General features: G+C 37.9%; 1 protein-coding gene across 1 annotated transcript; it reads right to left on the bottom strand.

Annotated features, from left to right (window-relative positions):
* Positions 1–11043: 11043 nt before the first annotated feature.
* On the bottom strand, positions 11044–11691 carry LOC308533996 (NADH dehydrogenase [ubiquinone] 1 alpha subcomplex subunit 7-like). Its single transcript, XM_081112268.1, has one exon. The coding sequence runs from the start codon at positions 11668–11670 to the stop codon at positions 11329–11331; it is 342 nt and encodes a 113-aa protein (XP_080968394.1). The 5' UTR covers positions 11671–11691; the 3' UTR covers positions 11044–11328.
* Positions 11692–25013: the final 13322 nt, after the last annotated feature.

Raw genomic sequence — 25013 nt, 5'->3', positions numbered from 1 at the left:
CATTATCCAGGTCATTGCAGTCTACAGATATCTAGGGACATTTAAATCTTTTCAGCCCACAAGATAAAATGTTTTTATAATCATGCTGGGCAGCATTTATTTTTATTGATTTCAGAGAGGAAGGGAGAGGGAGAGAGAGATAGAAACATCAACAGTGAGAGAATAATTGATCAGCTGCCTCCTGCACAACCCACACTGCATGTGGATCAATCCAGCAACATGGGCATGTGCCCTGACAGGGAATTGAACCATGACCTCCTGGTTCATAGGTCAACTCTCAACCACTGAGCCTCGCCGGTGGGTCAGGAAAGCATTTATTTTTCACTTTCAGGCTCTTAGCAGTGTACAGTGGAATTTTCCAGAGGCTATGGATGGACTTATGGTGACATCACTGTTCTGATGGGTAATAGATTGTGTGCTTGTGTACCCCTGTATTTTAATATTTCTAAGTTGTAATTTCTAATATGTTATCAGTAGATGACATATATAAGAACACATAAAATAAAAAAGTTAGGGGAACTCAATAATTTTTTAAGAGTGTAAAGTGGTTCTAGGACCAAAACTTTTGAGTCCTACTGAGAGAAGCGTATATATTTAAAGATATTTAGAAATATATTTTATGATATTGACAAAATGCCTGCAATAATATTTGTACAATATTTACATTCCCACAAGGAACTCCCTTTATCTTCCCTTCTTATTTTGATATTATTATACTGATTAATTTTTGTGGAAGCAACAGAAGAAAATAACATCTCAAAGTTATGTCTATAATTTTTTTTTAATTTTTAAATATTTCAAACAACAATGGAAATAATATGACATCTATATGTCCACTGCTCATATTTAATGAATGTTAACACTTTGCCACATTTATTTCATTTTTCTAAAAATGAGTGACTTATCAGCTGTTTGGGACACCCTATAAATAGTATATAATCTTAGTATGTGTGTGTGTGTGTGTGTGTGTGTGTGTGTGTGTGTATATATATATATATATATATATATATATATATATATAGTATACCATATATAGTATATATTTTTTGGTTTTGTGCATTTTTTTAGTTTACATCAATGATATTATATGAAGCATATTCTTCAGGATCTTGGTTTTACTCCCATTTGCATCAATATGAGAAGATCATGAGACTCACCGGAGCCATCTCCTTCCTCTACTTTTAGTCTTTCTCCCTTATCTGTCTGCTCTCTAAAGCTTTCACGTTTTGGGTTATATTTTTTATGTCTTTCAGAATTTAAAATTACTTGCAGAATAAACACTTCAATAGCAGCAACTTAATTATTAACCTGTATTGTGTTTAGTTTTTTGTTTTGTTCATCTTATCTCTGCCCCCAGTTCCTAGCACAGGACTCCTAAAACCATTGTAAATAGGGGTGATAGTCTCTGAGCCTGGTTCCTGACAAGAGCTCCTAATACTCCTCTAATTTCCTAAGTGGTAAGAGCACTAGGGCATCTCTTGCTCTCATATTTGGTCTTTGACCACAGAAGGGCTCCTAAATCTCTTTGAGTTTCCTGGCTGATAGGAGTGACTTTTGTTTTAATGAAATGACTTTGGGTGGGTTCCTGCATGGCTCCTGGATGTGGGAGAGTCACCACAAAAGACCAAGCCAAGATTAAAAGTTTGAAATTTTCAGCCCCACCCCTTCCCTATTCTCTAGAGAGGGGAGAAGGACTAGAAATGGAGTTAATAATTGATCATGCCTATGTGATGGAGCCTCCTTAAAATTTCAGTATAATGGGTTTTGAGGGGCTTCCAAGTTGGTAAACACATTCATGTACCAGGGGGTGGTTCACCCCAACTTCAAGGGAACAGAAGCTCCTGCAATCAGGTCCCTCCCAGACCTTGCCCTGAGTATCTCTTCATCTGACAGTTTATGCTTGTCCGTTGTGTTCTTTAATAAATAAATAAACATATGCAAGTGTTTCTAAGAGTCATGTGAGTTGTTCTAGAAAATGATCAAATGCAAGGGGAGGAGGTCATGAGAAGCTCCAATCTGTACTCAAGTCAGACAAAAGTTTTGGGTAACCTGGGACCTTCTGCTATGATGGGCATTTGAATTGATAGGTAGTTTCCTGGGACTGAGCCCTTCGCCTATGGGAATCTGATGCTATCTCCAAATAGTGAGTCTTAGAATTGGGTTAAATTATAGAACACTCAGCTGCTGTTGGAGAATTTCTTGGTGAGGGAAAGACCAACCCCACATATCATCTTTATCCAAAATTGTAATCCTACTGAGGAAAAATATCCTGGCATTATTCATCTTTCTTTCTTTTAATAGTATCTAAAAAATATTAACAGTAGAAAATTCTTTTTGTAAAATTGTACTCACATGATCAGGGGCATAACACATTCTTCAAGGATGGGAAAGTTATAGTGCCATTTTAGCACTAGTTGAAATTATGAATTCTATCTATATATATAAAAAGCCAGCGACCGGAACGCTGAAATGACTGAAACGACTGGTCATTATGATGCCCACTGAGGCCAGTGAACCAGCCTGATTGGGGGGCAGGGCTGGCCATCCAACAGACCCTCCCCACGGCCTGCCCAGCCCTGATCAGGCCCTGATCAGAGCAGGCGGCCAGCCAACCTTCCACCATCACCTCCTCCCAACAGGCTTGGCCCCGATTGGGGCCAGGCTGGCTGGACTCCACCCATGCACAAATTCATGCACTGGGCCTCTAGTATCATCATAATATACTTGACACTCTCCACTAACCATTTGAAAAATGTAAATGTTAGATTATTTCCAGTAGCTTTCAAGCTAAAATATTGGCAATTAAATAGTCATTGGGGAAAATTTTCATGCAGAAACATATATACAACACTGGCCCACAAAATATAGAATAATCTGGAAAAAATATTGCTGCAAAGCAAGCACTATAAAGATATTACATTAAACATTTAAACTAGAAGTGTTGAGAATTAGAAAAATAAATTTCAGAATAAATAGAAATTGGCCTCCGGCATTATTTGGGCTAAATTGTCTTCAGACATGCTGAAATGTTTCTGAAGTCTTCATTCTGTTCATATTTAAATACTGAATGTGAATTTCTCAAAATGTCTCCTTTTACATAAATTTCTAATGGATAATCATGGGTTTTTGAATCCCCATACTGTTCCTTCACAGAATTTCCTTGAAAAGACCCAGATGTGGATGGAAGAGGAGGATTATTGGCAGCCATCAAGAGGCAGTTGGATATCCTAGGCATTTATCTCAAGGACATCATAAATATGAAATGCTCTTTAAAGAAATTATATGCTATAAAAAGTACGCTTTTTATATTTTCTGAGACTCCAAAGTCTGTAATTTCTGCTACAAATTAAAGTATAATAATGGTACCCTTAAAAGTTGAGTTTGGCATTATTAAAATCCATTAACAACTATTAAAAATCAAGGTGAATAAAAACAACTCCGGTGTTCCAAAAGCATTTATTGAGCAGCAATCAGGTTCAGAGAAATGGGTAGCCGAATTATGACATACAGGTGTAGCTGATGAGTTATTAACACACCTAAAAAGAACATATTCTAGTCCATATTATTCTAAGTCATGCATTTTTCTAATATATGAAAGCCATTTTTTTCGAATTTACTGTTTTACTTGCTGGGCATTAGCCAATCTTTCTCACCACTTTCCCTCTTTTGAGTTTTGTCTTTACTGTTTTCCCAAAATGTGTTGAACAATTTCTTATTAATAATACTATTTTCTTTCCCAGATATTTCCTTTCATTAACTAATCCCAACTTGTTATCACATTCTTTTATTCCTAAGTAGCCTATATAATTTTTTCTAAATTCTATCTTGCACTTCTCTCTGAGGCCTGAAGACAAGCATGTGCAGAAAGAATTAGCGCTAGAACTCCCTGGGATTAACCTCCCTCTTTGTTCTTTTGCCAAGGCACTTAGTCGACATGACAAAAATTAAATTCAAAAGAAGGGACTCTAAAGTGCAAATCTATCAGGATGAAATGGTCCTATTTAAATGCAAAGTAAACTATGTAATCATATTTCTATAAATGGTGGGATAAATTCCTCTCCACCACATCCTACCCCACCCACTTATTTTAGAGAGAAAATATAAATCAAAATAACTTAATTGAATCCAGAGCCAATTTCCTGAGTAAAAGAGAGCGAAGACATTAAAAATTATGGAGGAGGATAATTTATAGAAGTACTAATTTCTATATTGTTCTCATTGTCATAGAAACCTTAATGAATTTTTAAAAAATTGTCTCTCCTCCCTTCCTTGGCTGAAAGGACAACCAACCTGTTGTGTTTAAATATCAGGTTTCACATCAGCTACTCTTTTAAGGAATTAGGTTTCAACACCTTTTGAAGGTCAGAAGCAAGACTTTGCTCAGTTTAGAACAAAAAAGTGACTCTTTATGAAGAAAGATGGTTTCCCAAAGACAAGCAAGGTAATTAATACATTTAGGGGGAAAAGGTCTTTCAACTAGTGCAGATCTATGCACTTATCTAAGAAGTAGGCCCCAGGAGGTTGAATTTTTAGTGCTACAGATTGGAGGCCTTTATCAAAATCTCTGTGTTCAAAGTTTGCACTAAAAAAAAAAAAAAGAAAGAAAGAAGAAGAAAAAAAGAACCCCATGATTTTAATGGAGAATGATGTCTTTGTGTCAAGAGTTAGTAGATCAAAATTGTTGAGCTTGGTTAAATTAAAGATGGTGCCCAAATTAATTTGATTTTGCTTTGTTTGTTTATTAACATGACCTTTTCTTTACCTCTGCCTTGTGGAGGAAATATGGAGCTTGCTGCTGCCAGCTACAAAGTGAAACAGAAGAGAACCAAAGGCACCCAAACCCATCAAAGGGAAGCCATTATTTCTAGTGATATGGCCCAAGTCTTGCTCTTTGGGCAATGATAAATTTTTTTCCTAAAAATGAGTTTAGATGGAAGAAGGTATGATTAGTGGTTATTTATGGCTTCAAGGAAAATTATTTTGGATTGTAAATTCTTTCTTTGCCCCTTTAAGGTGTAAATATCTTGCCTATCTCCTGTCAGTTTTACAGCTGAGGAATGTTTCTCTCAAGAGCCTGAAAACCCTTTTTTTTTTTTTTAAATATAATTATATCAGTCATCAAGAATGAAAGAACCCCTGTCTCCCAGTCTCTCTTGGAGGATAGGGGCCTAACCTTTGTCAGGGCCAATTAGCAAGCACAGATGGTCTAATAACATTGATCAGTGTCCATTTTAATGTCCATGAGGCTCTTCTAATAGCTCACCCCAGTGCTGAAAAACCCTCCTGCCTCAGTGGGATGGAGTTCAATCTCTCTCCTCTATTGCAGCGGTCTTGAATAAAGTCTCCCTTACCTGTTTAATTATGTCCAGTACAATTTTTCTTTGACAACTCCTCCCCACTTTCATCAAGTCACAGCGGAAGCAAGAGCAACTTCTGGATTTTCATGAGTGAAAGCCAATCTATTTCCTTTTTGCTGAAGCCAGTTAGGGTTGACAGGCTTTGTATTGGCTTCATTTTGTTTGTTTTTGTCTTTTACATGTGCAACACAAGGCATCCAACTAGTAAAGGAACCAGCCAAGCTTCAGTGCATACTTGTAGGGAGATTGGAAAGAAAAAAGAGTAAGCTTGGATCCTTGTTTATGGGACCACAGCCTGTCCTCCACCATCACCCCACCTAACCTCTCTAGTCGACAAGACAGAAAAACTTGAACTTCATCTGGCTGGTGTCCAGGGTATGTCTTAAGACTGGATAGTCCTAGAGCAGGGGTGGGCAACCTCTAGCACGAGTGCCAAACATGGCACACCAGTAACTTTTGCCGGCACGTGAAACCCTCTGTTATAATCTTCCATTTACATTTTTTTTTCTTAATATTGACTTTTTTATTTTTCAGATAAATTCAGTGTAGGTGCATCTTAGACAAATAAATATTTATTTAACAGAGCAAGTTATCTTAAAGACCATAGACATGGATTGACAGGAGAGGGGAAGAGCAATTTCTATGGCTCTGCCTTAACTCTCCCTGCCTTCCTAGATCCGACTGGTGTTTTGGTTTCATCCACATACGCTTGTGAATCTTTGTTCTCAGTGATGAATTTTGTTAAGTCTCATAATAGGAGTAGCCTGACGGATGAAAGCAGTAGCTCGTGCATATCTCTGAAGGTCACGAAATATAAACCTGATGTAAAATCTCTGTCATCAGTGATGCAGCAGCAAAAGTCCCACTGATAATATCAAACAGAGTCATAAAGTTTTCTGTCGGACTATCAGTGTACCTGTATACATTAAAAAATAAATGTATTTTTCATCATCATATACTGTGCTTTTGTCGCTTGAATGAATTTTATTATTTCTTCAAGGTTCTTCACCTTAAGAGATATCAAGTAGGTGTAACATGTTCTCAAAAAATTAGGGTTGGCACGCAGAAGAATTTTGAGTCAGAGATTTTGCTGGTTTTGGCACGCACTCACAAAAAGGTTGCCCACCCCTGCCCTAGAGCAAACCGGAGTGAAATCTCTTTCTGAAGTAAAGTAAGGAGTTTTCCAGCACAGAAGGATTATGCTTCAGTCTGTGAGTCTTGAAGAACAGGGTGGTAATTAGGGTCAGAAAGATCTTTCAAACAGTCCTCAGATTTTAGTGTCTTTCCATGGTACATTCAATTGGAAAGGCCCTGTTTCAACTTTCCCTTGTGTGATTGCACTAAATCTGTGGGAAGGAAATTTACATAGCTTGAATAGCATACACAATCTGGCATGTTCATTTATAGGATTCAGGCAGAAGTGGCTGGCTATTTTTCCTCATTGTTCCTTGGTGGGGAAAAGAGGATTAGACCATAATAGTCCAAGGGTCATGGTCTCAGCATTAAAATTGTTTGTGGCGATCAGCCCATAAGAATTTGGAAAATATCAAAAGATCCATGACTTTATGCACTATGCTGGAGAGTACCTAAGGATAAAAGCAAGCTTTCTGGTTCCCCCTATGGGTTAACCAACACAGGATGTGAAGTGGGGCTCAGTCCTGAGTTATACATATACAAGTTTGGAGATCTAAGCAAATAAACACGGAAAAAATAAAATCTTGCTGTTCATAATCTTCTTGATGAGATGAATACGTTTGTTTTATTTTGCCATCAAATGAACAGATGTCTTCAGAACACAAGGAAAAGGGAAAATCTAGTTAGTGATCTGATATTGCCTGAAGTTTTATAGTATCCTAGTTAAATTGTAATTTATAAAGCAAGCAATACACTACTTTCTTGTATCCTAGTTAAAAAAAAAAAAAAAGGCAATACATTCTAATTTAATTACTCCTATTTTTGGTGATACTCTCTAAGTCTTTAAATGCATTGTAGAAGCATATTTTTTCATATTAAAAATGATGACTAGTGTATGAAAAAGTAAGTAACCTTCCCCACTTTGTCCCCCTCAAAAAAAGCACCTCCTACTGCTCTTTTAAATATAGCTTTAAATTAGCCACCAGCAAAACATGTCACTGAAGTTTAAACTAAAATGTAAAAAGCAGGCCTAAGAATGCTCATATTTAATTATGGCTCCACGTAATTAAGTGTGGCAATCTGGTGATAAAACCTTTAAGTAATGACTCATAAAGAGATAAAAATGGAGCATGTGTTTAATCAGTTCGAAGCCTTCCTCAGAAGCTGGCATCGCTCAGGTGCTAATGAGACACCTGTTGCTGGGGACACCAGAGGGAGTGTGCGAATCAAGTTGGTACAGAAAGATGCAGACTCACTGTTGCTGAAGGCAGGTGGCTCTGCCAAGATGACTGTCTGGAGGATTAAGCCCTGAAAGTTATTTAAATAAAAGCATGCAACCAATTCTGCATATTTTAAATAGAATAAAAGAGGAAAGAAAAAGAAGATTTTTTTTTTCCTCCACTTCAATGACAAATTGTGGAACACGCTTTCAAGTTTTAGGTCATAATGTATGTAAGTCTTCAGTGGCTAATAAATGTAAAATTCCTTTTCTTCCTTATTTTTCATGCAGTTGTGTTATGTGCATTCAAGAAACATTATTTGCATTGTGAATTCATGTTTCACTTTCTTCTGCAATTGTAAGGGGTTATTTTTCCTATCTTCAAAAAAAATGAATTGGCAGGTATTTTTCACATGGTACGATAATAGAAAAAAATAAACTTGCATTCTGTCTCTGTGCGCATGGACTGGGCTCTTTTTCTGGCTGGCTGTCAATTCACATGTTAAGAGATATGACCTTGTGTGTTTCTTCCATTCCAGCAAGGAGAAATGGGGCATTCATATCTGGGTTTCTGTGGAACCTTAACAATGGATTAGAATTTGACAAGCCTAATGGCCCAGTGATGAGAAATGAAGAGAAGACTCTCACTCCTGAAAAGTGAGGGTATGATTGCCAGCACTTTGCTCCCTGCAGGGCTTTAGACTTGTCACAGAACAACCTCTTTCACTCTCACAATTATTCTCGGTGGCCTATTCAACCTTTGGCTATAAGCGGAAACCACCCCCGAGGAACTATTGGCACTGAGTTTAAATAAACACATGCTATATTAAAACCGGTTTTAACAACATCTCAGAAGGATGCCTAGCAATTTCTCGAAATGGAAATTGTTCATAGGCTTCATGGAGCATCAGAACTTTTGGGAGTTTGAAGTCAGAGCAAAAGATATGGGCTTTTATTAAACACTAGGGGCCCAGTGCATGAATTTGTGCACCTTGAAAGAAAGTGTGGGCCACGAGGCTGCAGTGGGCACAGGGGTGGGTCTCTGCCCATCCTCTGTACCCCTGCCCAGCCCTTCCCACTGTGGCCCCCAGTCCCCTGTCTGCCAGCAGCCCCACTCCCGTGGCCATCACTCCCATGTGCTGACTGCACTGGCCCCACTTGCACCCACTGACTGCGTGGAGTGATTGGGGCCAGCACCAGCAGCGGGTACCAGCAGGGCCGGTGCTGTCAGTGGGTGCAAGTGGCAGCTGCTGCCCTGATTGCCCCTCAGAAGCAGGGGTTGGAGAAGCCCTCAGGGGCAATCAGGTGGTTCCCACACCAGATGCAGGTGCAAGAGGAGCCTCTGCTGGCAGTGGATGTGAGTGGTGGCTGCTGGCCCAAATCGTCCCTCAGAAGCAGGGGGAGGTGGAGAAGCCCTGAGGGGTGATCAGGGCCGGCAGCCACCGCTGGCACCTGATGTCGGCACTGAGTGATCAGATGTGAGCAACGGGCAGGACCGCGGCACGCAGGAACAAAGAATTTTCAGTAACCACCAGAGGCTCACCCCAATGACAGCGGCCAGCACCCCATCTTGGTCTAATGCCCCCACTCACCTGCTCCACCATCCCGCTGCAGCTGACATGATCCATGCGTGCCCCCTGGTTGTCAGCACACGTCATAGCGACTGATTGGTTGTTCGGTTGTTCTGCTGTTCGGCCTATTTGCATATTAGGGTTTTATATATATAGTAGATATGTAGAGGGGGCAAAACAAGCAATTAATACTCTTTTTGAGACAAGACAAATATAGGGAAATATTTAAAAGGAAGAATAGTGATTGAAATATGACACAGGCTAGCTATGAATCAGAGTAGTGACAATACCTGTAGTAATTCCACATTGAGCATTTGCCACACAAATTTGGCTGGAACAAACTGGCATGTGTCATATCTCATCTTGAACAGCTCAAGCAACTTCAACAAAGAATGCTTCTTCTAAACATGGTACCTCGCTGGCCAAAATAAATGGGACAGTGTTCAATGTCACATGTGACATTCCCATCTCCCAAGCCCCCCCAAACCAAGGAGAGATTATTAATGACTGAAAAGTAATTTGTTATCAGATAGATTTATTTGCAATCAATAAACCCACTGATTAATCAATCTATTTAATTTTGATTCTCTAGGTATGCATTGCTTTATGAAAATATTTTAAATGCCCACATTACAAAAATGCAAATGAGTGAAGGTCTTAGTGTGTGTTTAAACCTTGGAAACAACTTAACATCAGAAAATATTCAATCTATACTCTCTAAATAACTTACTTTTATACTCCATGCAAGAAATGTTTTGGGTTTATATACAATTTTGTAAAAATTTACATTAAACAGTTTACATAAAATTTTTTAGAAAAACGTAAATTGTGTGAAGTAACATCCACTTAGAAATCTCCTATTAAATCTTTTATGTTGTTTTATGTCTTATACGTTTACATTAATTTTATATTTTTGCATAAATTGCATTTTTATGTCAATAGATTTTATTTCTACAAGAGAACTCCATGGGTTGCTCTTAGCAACTGACTTCTTTCTGCCAATGACATCTTAAGTACAGCAGCATAATTTATGTAAAACAGTGCTATCTGAAATAGTCAGTAGCAGCAGACCTTTGTGGGAAGTCCCAGGGAAGAGGAAGCAGGAAAAGATGGAGTGCCTGCCTCTTCTGGGGGGGGGGGGGGGGCGGGTGGCCACGGAGGGGGAAGGTTTACTCTAGATTTTTTTTTTTTAAATATATTTTTTTATTGATTTTTTTTACAGAGAGAAAGGGAGAGGGATAGAGCCAGAAACATCGATGAGAGAGAAACATCGACCAGCTGCCTCCTGCACACCCCCCACTGGGGATATGCCCGCAACCAAGGTACATGCCCTTGACCGGAATCGAACCTGGGAACTTTCAGTCTGCAGGCCGACGCTCTATCCACTGAGCCAAACCGGTTACGGCTTTTTTTTTTTTTTTTTTTTAATATATTTTTTTATTGATTGTTTTTACAGAGAGAAAGTGAGAGGGATAGTTAGAAACATTGATGAGAGAGAAACATCGATCAGCAGTGTCACTTTAAAAGTGAAAATGGCCCAGCCGGCATGGCTCAGTGATTGAGTGTTGACCTATGAAACAGGTCAGGGCATATAAGCATAACCAATGGACATAAGACACTGGGGGATAGGGGAGGCTAGGGGACTGTCAAGGGCGGGGGGGAAAAAAAGGACACATATGTAATACCCCTTGTAATACCCCAAGCAATAATAAATAAATAAATAAATAAATAAATAAATAAATAAATAAATAAACAGGTCACGGTTCAATTCCTGGTCAGGGCACATACCCAGGTTGTACACTTGCACACTTGGTCCCCAGTAGGGGGCATGCAGGAGGCAGCCAATCATCATTGATGTTTCTATCTCTCTCTCTCTTTCCCTTCCCCTCTGAAATCAATACACACATACACACACACACTTTTTTTTTTTTTTAAGTAAAAATGGAGTGATACTAGAGAGCACAATATAACATATTTGTCATAAGTCAGGTCATGTTCTCCCAGAATGGAAGACAAGGAGGGCACAGTCAGGTGGCCCAGAGCAGTATCACAGATAAGGCTGGTCCTGGGACAGCTCCCACTTCTGTGTGGGAGGAGCTGGTGTCACCGCCTTCTTCTCAGTGGCTGCCAAAGCTGAGCTTTCTGCTGGCTTGCCTGACACCAGCGCCTTCTGTGAGGACATGACAATGGAAGGTGGCGTGGCTTCCCTGCGGCCGTCACGAGTACAGTAGTAATTGTTGGAGAGCTTGTGGCTGGGGCCCACAGGGAGCTTGGGAGGGGGCTGAGTTCGCTTGGCGATCTCCTGGTAGCGCAGCTGCAGCTTCGCCTGCAGGTCTTGCCCGGAGGCCCAGCTCCGCAGCGACTGGATGAGCCGGGTGGCCGACGCCATCTCCCCTCCGCGCTGAAGGACGCCGGCCTACTCTAGATTTTTGGTGTCTGAAATTTCACAAATTGGGAATTCTGGAATTAAGTATAGGACTATAATCAATAACTTGATTTTAAAAGCATAGGTATATTTGGGAATGGCTGTCAAATTTGAATGCCGTCTCACAGGGTGGTTTCCAGCAGCCAGCCTGGCTTTGATTGCTGAGGGCTGACCTGCCTCTGTCTGAAGTTGCTCTAGGCTAGAGATAAGCCACCAAGTGCCATGTGACAGTGCCACTCATTGCAAATGCTGTTGGGGGGACCTCGACCTTCTGCTACAGAGGGCATCTGTGGAAAGGAGGGTCCCTTAAAGATGGGAGGCAATCTTTAGGGTTATGTTGAGAGGAGCATGGTTGTTGAAATACTGGCTTCTACTGTATTTATTTTTTCACTGCATCCCAGATTTTCACATTGCAGGTTATGATTTATACTTTTTCAAAGACTGGTTGTGTAATCTCTCACTTTCTTGTTGCAGGTGCAGATTCTTGCTCAGGCACTCTCTCTCCATAGGTAAAGTGTTAAAGTGTGTATTTTAATAGACTCTTTGGCTACACTTAAAACAATAGAGGTTTAATCTTTCTCATTAAAGTCTTACACATTTACATTACTGTTACATTGTCCTTAAATCAGTTGTTTTGTATACTCTAGCTCATAATCATTGACATAAACTATTGTTTCTAAACATAACTAATTGTTTCTTTTAGAAATGTATGATAGATTTTTCTTCTTTTTCCATTCCTTCTCATGAAAATTATTATTTTTCCATTAATCCTCATGATTTATACTGATTTAGTAAAATTTTGTTTGTCTTTTCAAACATGAAAAAAGCCAATAACCCCATTTACCAAATATAATTATACTGAAAATGCTATAGCGAAGGTCCAAAAACCTGTTTCTCAAATTTTGGAAAAAGTTTCAAATCTTGCTTCTAACACAATATTGCTATAAACAGAAACAGCATATATCAATATATCTTATCATTTCATTATTTTTAATAAGTAACTAAGTTATAAATTGTGAATTTTTTCCAGACAATTAATTTTGAAATGGCTAATCTAGCCTATTATGTGTGCACTGCAAGCTAAACTATTTGTAATTCTTAATTTATTTTGTCCACTTGATGTAAATAATTATAAAATGTAAACTTTATTTGGATCCTCTAGTTATTACTTTGGAGTCAGTCATTAATAGCTGGCCCCTACCTAGATTTTAAAATTACTCATGAATTATTGGAGAAATAGAGCTAAGGAAGTGAACACATCATTATGCATATCTTTTGAGTTCCTCCCTTTCCTTTGTCTTCATTTTATTAAAGACAAAAATGCAAATATTATTATGGATCAATGATATGACTGAGAAGATACTTCCTGCACTTTATATAATTCTTTTATAATTCAAAACACTGTTTATTCATGCTTACTCTTTGAATGTCTTGGCTTTTTTTGTTGGTTGGTTATAAATGAAAATCATTGTTTAGTACTGTAACTGATCTAATTAAGCTCCTCTTCTCCAACAATGTTGCTTCACAAAATTAAGTGCTTAGTCAACTAATGTTTTGGCTACTTGACATTTAAACAGCAAACCTAAGATTTGAATTCTAATTAGAGTTGGCACGTGAATGGATTTTCTTCCTCTGAAAAGTAAAAGGCAATCACTCAGTGATCATTACTTTGAGCCTGGTAAACAGGCTTCCATTCCCAGTCTACCCACCACATGTTTAGAGTTACTTATTAGAGCATTTAATTATTTGTATTAATGTAATGTCTACATGTTAGACAAAGTGAGTTAATGCATTTTAGTCACTTAAAACACCTCCAGGTGCTTGCAATTATGTTATTCAACTACAAAGGCTGTCTTCCTTTCTTTATTAATAACTATATGTCACAATCTTTAAATTCCATTATTTTAAGGTATATAATAAGAATGTATGTGAAAATTTCCCTATATATTCATATATAGTATATATATATGTAGATTTACTAACATTTTGAATGGAACGATAGCTCATTTATTTTTTATTAATGAGGTAACTTATAATATTGTGAATTTTCTGGGAATGTAACTGCTCACTGGCCAAGACAGGACTAAGATATTGTTTCATGACTCTGGATAATAATTTAAAATTTAAAAATATGTTACCCTTAATATATATGTGAGCTTAGGGGAAGAATGTGAAATTGTGTGTGTGCATGTAGATGTGTGTTTTATAAGTGTGTGCCTTGTGTGTGACTTTGTGTGTAATAGACAGAATGATGGGAAATTAAGGCTATCACAGAATTGAATGTTAATGGGGATTTTTGTTTAAGGTATTATATTATACTTAAAATTTTTTTCATACACTTTAAAAAATGATTTGGGGAAGTGGAAGATTCAATATTTGTTCTCAATCATTAACACACAGAATGTGCAATCTATTGCACATCACTATTTAATAAATTAATGGGACAAGGGAGAGAAAGGCATTCCTGGCTGAAAAAAACATGAAGATGAGGAAGGGTTTGTATGTTGGAGAATAGTGAGTTCTTGCCTCTTACTAATGTATGAGGATTGGAAAAGGTTGTGAAGGAAAATGAAGCTGGAATAGCAGGTAAATTTAGTCCAGGTCCCTGCACACCATTAATTTCCATTCTTGCTGTACTCAAGAACACTGAGAAAGAAAATGGCTTCTTCTGGGTCTTAGAAAAGGAATACTGTTTGTACAGTAGTAAAAAAATCCATAACTATATTTGTGACTGCTTTCCTCCCTTATCCTAATCTCCTTTCTTCCATGTCACCACTTTTAAATTTTCTTTTTTTTTTCCACATTCTTCTTACCAAACGAAGAGAAAAAAATACTGATATTTGTACCCTTTGGAACTCCTGATCCAAGCAGTCAAGTATTTGTATAAAACTGGGTCTGAAGCAAAACTGAAAGATAAGAGAGAGGAAACATTCTGCTCAAATCTATTGCTTCAGCACACTTCTCTTCAGTCTCCTTCTCCCCTTCCCCACTCTCTCACACCCCACCTTCCACCAGGCCCTCGCATTCTTCATCACATTCTCCCCAATTTGCTCCTTCCAACCTCAGCTGAAAAACCTTTCATCTCTCCTCCCTTCTTCCAGCTGGATCCCACTTAGGCCAATTTAACCTGCCTCTTGACCTTCAACTTTCCCTCTGTGGTCTGTGCTCATTCATCTGCCTATCCTGCATTTCTCCATCATAAACGTCCAAGAACTTCTCAGGTAAGGAGCAGACTATCCTTTAAGGGCTGGAAAATTGAGAAGAGAGAATATTCTCCAGATCTGGGCTTTGGGAGGAGGAGAGCCGAGAACATTTATACTCAAATTAGATTTAATATTATGGTGGTTTAGTTAAAAGAAATATCTTGTTTCCCCCAAGACTTATTTCTGCCTTTATGGCCCTCCTTTCTCTACTTGAAATAACATGAGTCTGGCAAAATACTGATATTTACTTTTTTGCCAAGACACTGACGGGTTAGTTAGGATAGAACTAGTGAAAAAGACAAAAAAACCAACAACACCTTCACTGAGTTACAAAACTGTTTGAGTTGTTGCTATATTTGTTATATTTAAAGTGTGAAGGGATTCTTGGTTACTATTTAAAAAAAAAAAACCACAGAATTACTCAAATTAGTGTTAATATAAGCATCCACATCTGTGATTGTGATATTTCTCATAAGCTGAGAAAAGTTGGGCCTTATGTGTAATTGAATGAGCGTCTAGAGACTTGTATAGGTGATGGCTTCATAAAGTGGTTTGGATGATGACTCAGGTGGAATGCTGCCTCCAATTTCAGGCCCATTATGGCTCAGGGGCAATGATAATGTGCACATAAAAGCTGCAGATTGGTCCAGAATGGGTACTATAAAGAGAGGCTTGTCCTAATCATGTCACCATTTTGTGTCTGCTGGCTTGGATTAGAGCCTAGATGTTCAAACGCAAGACTATAAATGGAAAATATTGAAAAGAATGCTATCATAAGCCAGAGAGATCTTTTAAAAATTATAATTAGATCACCCTAATTTCCCAAAGGAAAAACCTTCAATGGCTTCCTACACATTTAAGAACATATTCTTCAACCTGGATTGAAAGGCTCTGCATGATTTTGCTTCTGTCTCATCTCCGCCAGGTCTCACTCTTCACCTTCCAGATCCTCACAGCCTTCTGTTTGGTCCTAGTGACTGCCAGCTCCTTCCTCCTTTATGACCCTGTACTGCATTCCCTCTGCCTGGAATGTCCTCTCAGATGGTCTTCCCATGGGTGGTGGGTTTTGTCATTAGCATTTCGTCAGCTATTTTTAACATTGGTTAAACACTGACCATTGTCAAGCCTATCTTTCTTTCTTTCTTTTTTAATGTCAAGCAGTTTGTTATTTGTTGATTTCTCTCTCTCTCTCTCTCTCTCTCTCTCTCTCTCTCTCTCTCTCTCTCTCACACAAATCTGTTTCTCCCATTTCTGAATCTATCAGACTCATGATCTAAACATAGAGTCAATCTATCTTCCAGGCCTACATGCCCTTTTCATTTTTGAGTGAGTCTGGGAGTTAAAAACTGATCACAGAAGGCATTTCAATATTTTTAATGTTCCTTAAACTCTAAGTAGAACTTCCGAGCAACATCGTTTTCTCTTGTTCACCCTGGAACACTGCAACAAAGCTGTGCCAACAAATGAATCCCTTGGACAGACCCTGACATTTGTTTCTAAACCACTGTCTTCTCAGCATTTCAAACGCACACTGCACAGATGCCCTGACCTAAACTAGCCAGACTGAGGGTCTGATCCAGAGATGGTTTAATCCTTACAGGCTCCTGCAGGTGTTTGTTGGGTGTTTCTTCTAATCTCTGTGATAACCACGACAACTCATTTTCTCCCACTGAGAGAGCATCTGGTTATTTGTCTAAGAGAAGAAGCTAAGGCAATTAGCATCTGGTCTCATTTTAAATCTTCTTTCATCTGAATTTTCAGGGATGCATAGGCATGCATATAGGCAGAGTGAAACAAAGTTGAAGATCAAACGCTAATTAAAATCAATGAGCATAGCAGGATGAAATGCCATTTGATATCATGGCTAATTTTCATGTTGTTCCATTAATAAATAGATGTTCTATATTATGCAATAGATCTGGTAGAGGATGAAACACACAAATATATCTATAATTTTTAATTGATAAAGTCACTATTCAGAAGCTATAGGAGAAAAAAGATAAAAAGATCATTTATAATTTTCTTTCTAAACCATACATTTCTAACATTTTGGCATTTTCCCACCAGTATTTTTAATTCAGCAAATTAAAAAAATAAGCTTCATCTTTCAAATATATTTTATGAGTTTCTTTTTTAATTTAACATTACATATTGTTTTATAGCCTCATTTTTGTAAAAGAGATTCACTGCCACTTTTGAAAATGTTAGTATTTCATCAAATAAGTTAGTTTGTTCAGTCATTCTGTTGAGATTGCCTTATATGTGAGTTGTTTTCAATTTTTCACTGGTCTGGCTTCTTTATTAAATTTTATAATTACTAATTAAATACAAGTGTACAATGAATATTAACTCTAAGAGAACATACTCATATAGACTTTTTAAATTAGTTTGAAATTCTGTGAAGCAGTGGTCCTTGACATTTGAGTAGTGACTACTTCGCTTCAAAATGTCAATCAAAATGGTCTGACACCAAAATGCCGTTTTACAGAAGTATGTACACAGGGAGAAAAGACAGTTTTGGAAACAAGATTACTATTTCCACTCCTTTAGAAATATAAAAAGATTCACTTTGCATGTCTCTTCTATGTTGAATAAATCTTGAGAAATCTGATGAATTGTACCTTTAAAAATATTTCTGGTTATGGAAGATAAAATGATCAATGGGTTGAAGTATTGCTAGTGCTTACTTCTCCCCACGGACAAATAGAGCTACAATGTGGGTGACTTTTAGCTAAGGGTGTTTTCAGTTTCCTAATTGAATTCATTGTGAACATTTTATGAAAGTTTCACTGAAGAAAAATCTACAGTTTCGGGGTTTCTAGAAATACTAGATTCTGAAGCAGTCTTAGATGCATGTTTTCTGTTTGTAGTCATCTACTAAACCTGAGGAGAGGTGCCCCCTTAGAAAGCTTGTTTCCCAAAGTCCACACCTTCACGCATGTCCTTTACGCTTTTCATTGAGTTCAAGACCTTTGATAAATTCCACAGTCCCAATATTACAAACGAGGAAACGGAGGTACAGGAAAATTAATGACTTGACTAGTTAAATAGTCAGCCATTAGCCCAGCTGGCATGGCTCAGTGGTTGAGCATCCACCTATGAACCAGGGGGTCATGGTTTGATTCTCGTTCAGGGCACATGCCCAGTTTATGGACTTGATCCCCAATGTGGGGGCATGCAGGAGGCAGCCGAGCAGTGATTCTCTCTTATCATTGATGTTTCTATCTCTAGCTCTCTCTCTCCCTTTTTCTCTGAAATCAATAAAAATATTTTTTTTAAAAAAATAGTTAACCATTGGAAAAAACAGGATATTTCAATTTCAAAAATCTCCCAATTTAAATATTTATTGATTTAAAACTGGATTACCCATGCATACAATGCTTTATTTCAAATGAGCATTTCTTAATCATGTGTCAGACCCTGTTCTGGGTATAACAGGGATAATGGTAAACAAGACAGGGATATCTGATCTCCTGAAGCTTATATTTTAGGGTCTAATGAATGGACACTAAAGAGGAAATAAATGCACAAATAATCATTCCTGAAAAGGGTAAGCCAGTGCTCAGAGGCAGTAACACATCCCTCATCCCAGGAAAGGTTAGCCAAATGTAGTAGAAAGAAGGGCAGAACTTGTCAAGGAGGTGATGCTGAGAGGATAAGAAGGTGATAATAGAGGAAAAAAGATAGTGTTTTGAAATAAGGCAATAATTTATCTCAAGCCTTTTGGTTCAAAGAAAAGTGTAGTCAAGTTAGGTATCAAAGTAGAAGAAGGAAGATAAGAGAAAGATTCCTAGAAGACTTGTTGGTAAGAGAGGTTTGCACAGTCACTTTGTTTGCCTTTTGCCCCCTGATTGGTAGTAGATAATATGAGTGTGCATGTCTTTTCCAATTTGCAATCTCTAAGAGCGCAGCTTCTTTTAGAGGTTTGCAAACTCATGTTATTAGAAACTAGGGGCTCGATGCATGAAATTTGTGCAAGTGGCTTGGCCCTTGCCACCACGGTGGCTACCTCTGCCTTAGTTCCCTGCTGCTGCAGCTTCATGTGGAAGGTCGTCCGGAAGGATGTCAGGTCTAATTAGCATATTACATTTTTATTATTACAGATAATATTTTAACAATTCAGTGTTTCTATTAAAGAAGTGATACTGCAGCAATCCAATGAAATGCTCAATAAAACAGGGCTCTACATGCAAACAACTTGGTTGGATGAATTGAAAACAAGTCAAACAATTATAGATAAGAGTTATGAAAACTAATATTGGCTGTTAGAAACAAAGATCACTGATACTTTACCCTGAAGGTAGGTAGGGAGTGGAGTAGGGCATGAGAGGGCTTCTGGGTGCTGGTAAGGTTTATTTGTTTGTTTTATTTTGTTGTTGTTGTTTATGTGGTTTCTACTCCCATAGGTGTATTTGGTTTGCAAAATAAATAAATAAATAAATAAATAAATAAATAAATAAATACCTCAAATTATACAGGTAAAATAACTCTTTTGTATGCATACTATTCTTCAGTATAAAAAGTTTAAACAACAAATGACAAATAAATAAAAAATGACAAGGAACATAGACATTACTTGTATAAAAAAAGAGTTAAGGAAAAAGGAGATAGAGAGGATGGGTATCCAGAGGGACAAAACAGCTTGACCACAGAGGAAAAAGATCACATCAGATCTATAGGTCAAGAAAGAGCCAGTATACATTGCTCTGGTGACCTGGTCACCTTGAGTTCTCCTAGCGCAGAGCCTACTAAGATACCTCATCTGAGATTCACATGGCAGATGACTTGTGAGTAACCCCAAATCTCAGTCATAGTTGGCCTTAAACCTTGCTTCTTTTAAATATTGCTTCTTTGTAGAAAAGAAAAAATTATTTACATACCCATGCCCTAGGACAGTGGCTCTCAAGCTCCAAGCTACCTCAAAAACAACAAGAGGATTTGTCAAAGCATAGATTGCTGGGTCTGATACAGTTTCTCACTGGGGTGGGCCCGAGAATTCACATTTCTAACAAATTCTAGATGGTGTAATGCTGCAGTTTTAGGGACAACATTTTGAGAAACAATGCCCAGAAAAATATTTTTGGCTTTGTTAGCATAAAAAACATTCAACTCTAAAGAATTTTGTGAGTTTATTTGAGCCAAACTGTCGATAATTGCCGGGAAGCAGAATCTCAACAGATTTAGATAATGCTCCAAGAATGGCAGTTTTGCATCTTGTTTTAAACACTACAATCAACATTGAGGAGATTTGTAGTCTCCGCATAATGGGTGCCTGTGCTTTGAGGGGTCCAGAAAAAGGAAAATTACTTTGACATTCAAATGATATGTTATCGTAGATGTAAAAAGACAATAGATATGCTCAGTTAAGGTAAAGGTTGACCTTTGTCAGGGAAGATATTGGCCTAGGACATAACTACACACCATAGACTGCTTTTAGTTAAAGTTTGACTTCAGACCATCCTTTGTGGTTACTTTAGGTCTCTGAGTTTGCAAGGCTGCCACACAGGCCTTCCCTGAGCTAGTCAGGTTAGCATGTGGCCCCTTTTCGTCCACAGCCTTTCCTACTTTATCAAGCTATATCTTATCTTTGGGACTCAAAAAGGGAATCAACGCATTTCCAGATGGCAAGGGACATTACAGATTAGCTAACCCAGCCCCCACCAAATCTTGATTATTCAGTCTACAATGACGTTGCTTCCTTCTCCTTTTTTTTTAAATTTAATTCTTGTTAATCCCTCCAAGTTTATTTCAAATTATACAAGGTTTCACAATTAAAGAAGACTTTAGTCATTTTCCTGTGAACGTCTGCAGCATTTATAGATGATGCATAGATAACATCGCATTCCTGACCTTTGTATTATTTGTCTATATATCTTTCTTCCCTGCAACTATAATATATTATAATCCAGTCCACATATGCAACCCCCCACTTTCACACTTTCATGCAAGTTTTGATGATATTTTTTTGTATGTCTACCGGGCACCAGTTACATGGTTAGTCACGTAGTGAATTTTGCTCAGTACCCCTTGATAATGCTTTCTCTTTACCTTGCCCCCACCCCACTTGTATATGGTGAATCCCCAGAAACTAACACCCTGTATGGCATACATTTTATGCTTAAAAATATTTATGGAGTGAATGAGTGATGCAGAGCCCGTATTTGCCAGAGAAATACAGAATATACACCTGAACCTATAATTTATAGGTGATATTGGAAGAGTGCTAACATAAATATAAATTTAGTTAAATGCTTTTTCTTACTCAAATCAAATCATGTAATGTCAGTGAGAGTACTCCTACAGCCCAGCCAAATATCATTGTTTAAAGTTTCCAAAATTTAACTACTACTTTTGTGTTAAGAACAGATTTAATCCTTATGTAAGATTCTGGTTTGAATCACATAATTCTCCCATCCATCCTCCCCCAGACATTTTATCTTTTAGAATTGTATTTTTGAGTGCTTCACAAGATTTAAAAAAAAAAAAAAAGTAGCTTTCTTGCCTTGGTGCATAACTGCATCACTTCCAATGAATATGACAGCAACTTGTTGACAATATGAAAATAGAACTGGTAAGAGCAGCTTTCAGATTCCACATATGACGAAGTAACACACAGAGCAACTGGGTGGTGTGTAATTTCAGTTTGTGCCCTGAGTGCTATTCTCTTATGTTTTCTCTTTTCATTATTGTAACACCTGCCCAGTGATTCAGTGCTAATATCAGAGAAACTAGCCATCAAGCCACTTAGGGAGATCAGCATTAATTCATCTGATTAACTAATATCTAATATTAAATGTCTTATATGTATCAGGCACTATTTTGTGTGCTGATGCAGTATTGAAAAAAGTCAGGCAAAGTATTGATGTCATGAAGCTTATATTCTAGTGAAGGAGAAGATGGATAATTAAATATAAGTATACATAAATACATGAATGAATACATAAATGAATAACTTCAGGAAATGACATGTGCTATGGGAAAAAAAGAATCTAATAACAGAGAGTGTTGGGCTGAGTTACTTTCTATTCAAGGACGATCTCTCTATTAAGGTAATATTTGATCCTAGATGTAGTGTTGAGAGTAACTGCACTGTGCAAGATACAGGGAAGACCATTCTAGACAGAGGAAAAGCACAAATGTAAAATGACCAATGAAATCCATAAGAGATTACAGGGTGTTCTAATCTACCATTATTGTTGAATTTCTAGGAAACTTTTTATCTCAAATCAAGATAAAAAAATAATTACTTCATGGAGCAAAAAAGAAGTGAGACGAAAACATTTCAGACCTGCAATAACAGGTATTTCTATTTAAAAAAATTCTAATAATGAAGGTGTTCCTTAATCTTTAAGTAGAGATGGTGTTCAAAATATTTAGCAGTCAATCAGAATGGACTTGATCAGGGATGCTGTTTAGAAGTCAGCTCTTGAAGCATTGCTATAAAACATAAGTATCAGCAAGTAAATACAGCACTGGCTGGGAACAGCTCTGCTAAAGAATAATAGCCTTTCTTATTCTAAATCATCAGGACTGTATCAATAGCAGTATGATTTTCAAAATTCTTTAAATCAAAAAATGATATAAGACAGAACCCAATCCAATGATTGCCCATCTCCCTAGCCACACTGTGACCCCCTTATCTCAATGGTAGTTCCAGATGGAAATGCCAATATAGTCTGTATAATGCAAATTGTATTCCCTAAAGAAGCTTACGTATATATACAAAACCCTAAGCAACTGAACCACCAAATGGCCAAATGACCAAACAACCAAACGACTACTCAACCGGTCACTATGATGAACACTCACCACCAGGGGGCAAATGCTCAATGCAGGAGCTGCCCCTGGTGGTCAGTGTGCTCCCACAGCAGGAGTGTTGCTCAGCTGACTGATGGGCGCCAGACACAGGGCTCTTGGCTGGCAAGCACAGCTGTGGTGGCACCAGCCTCTCTCAATTGGGACTGGTTGGGTGTGAGCCCGCACAGGTACAGAGGGCCAGGATGAGCAGGAGCAGCAGGCGGGAGAGGCAGGTGGTGTTGGACTGCTGGTTCCAGCTCAATCCCTGTAGGTCACGCCAAGGGACCCCACTGGTGCACAAATCCGTGCACCTGGCCTCTAGTATTGTTATGAAAGAGACCAATGAAAACCAAGATGTATCAGTGAAATGCATAATATTTATGTAGTGACAACAAAAATAAGTAAATGAAGGAATAAGGATCTTAAATATTAATGGGTGGGTGGTCTTAGTAAGAGGATGTGTTTGGAAGCAAGACCTGTAAGGAGCTAAGGAATCAGGTTGTACATGTGTTTGTGGGGAAAACATTCCAAGCAGAGGGAAGGACAAATGCCATGGTGCTGAGGCAGGAGGGATACAAGCATGTCAGCATAAAAGGGGACTGGAGAAGACAAAGCAGACTATGCAAAGAACAGATAAATATGCAGAGAAGCAGGGGAGAAACAAGTCATCCATGCCTTGTAGGTAACAACAAAGCCCTAGCTTTCACTCTGAGTAAAACCCCTTAGGGAGCTGGTGGGGGTTCTAAGTAGATTATGGATGCTGTTCTGTGCATTTTGGAACAAGTGTGCCTCTATGTCCTCTTCCTTTCTTTTGCAAGAATGTGTATCACCATCAGGGAATTGATATATATTCATGAATCTTTCCATACTCCATAAACATAATTTGTATAGTTCTCAGTTTCTAAGGCTATACTTCAAAGATATTATTTGAATACAAATCCCATATATCCATTCTCAGCTTCTTCTGGATTTGGACATTTCTTTTTCATCTGGTTTTATGGTAAACATTAACAGAAGCACTTGATCTAGGAATTCTGATTAAACTAAAATTCTAAATAAAAATCATAATACCTATTTATTTTAAAATCCCTTTCAAGATGCAGAACTTAGAGAAAGAAATACGAAGATTGCCCAGAGTAGGAAAGGTACCTTCAGGCATCATAAACATTGACACATTTCTTCTGGAGTCAATGCGGATGGGATCTGCCTGCAGGAAGCATGGAGGACGGATTGCAATCCCCACTCCTACACAAGATTGGGCTCCTGGGAGCAGCCTGAAGAAACCCAGCCACGTAGCATTCCCTTAAGAATATAGCAGAATAGAACAATATAAAAAATAGAAGAAAACTTAGCTAACCTAAATAATAACAATTCAACAATCATAATTCTATGGGGTAAAACAAGAGTTTTTTTATTTACCAGGAAAACTAAAATATCAAATAATAAAATTCAAAGATCCAAAAGCAATTCAAGATGCATCTAGACAGAAAGAGCTGATTCTATGCAAATAAAATCATAGGTGGACTTCAAAGTTCTTTTTCATCCTAAGGGATAGAAGACACTAAATGATATAATGATATTTCAGATGTGGAAGAAGCAGAAAGTGGACCTTTGGAACAGCATCCTGGAAAGTGAGCAGAGCAGGCTTTGGATTTTATTAACCTTCCCTTAATAAGAGATGAATAGAACAGCCACTATGCAAGTTTCAAATAACCAGTCATTAGTATTGAAACCAGTTAAACATACACTGTGGGCAAAATATGGTTATATAATTCAGTGTAACAGGAAGAACACATAATGTGGAAACACACCAATTTCTGCCTTCAAACCTTACATAAGCCTGATACCTATGCCTAACAAATAGGTCACAAAAATAAAGCTATAAAAAAAACAAAAAAACAAAAAAAACCTCTCACTTTTGAGTTTAGTTGTGAAAACTGAATAAATACTAGCAAATCTGCCGAAACCGGTTTGGCTCAGTGGATGGAGCGTCGGCCTGCGGACTGAAGGGTCCTGGGTTCGATTCCGGTCAAGGGCATGTACCTGGGTTGCGGGCATATCCCCAGTGGGAGATGTGCAGGAGGCAGCTGATCGATGTTTCTCTCTCATCGATGTTTCTAACTCTCTATCTCTCTCCCTTCCTCTCTGTAAAAAATCAATAAAATATATTTTAAAAAAAATACTAGCAAATCAAATTCAGCATATTAAAAATAATACACTGCAAACAAGTACTATTTTTATAAGAATGCTAGTGTTTAATAAATCTTTCAATAAAACCTAAAATGTTTAGCAAAATTCAAAATCCAG

Source organism: Myotis nattereri (genome assembly GCF_964212035.1).
Source record: "Myotis nattereri genome assembly, chromosome: 1".
NCBI lineage: Eukaryota > Metazoa > Chordata > Mammalia > Chiroptera > Vespertilionidae > Myotis > Myotis nattereri.
Note: the sequence above shows the minus strand (reverse complement) of the source record. Positions and strands in the feature narration are given on the sequence as shown.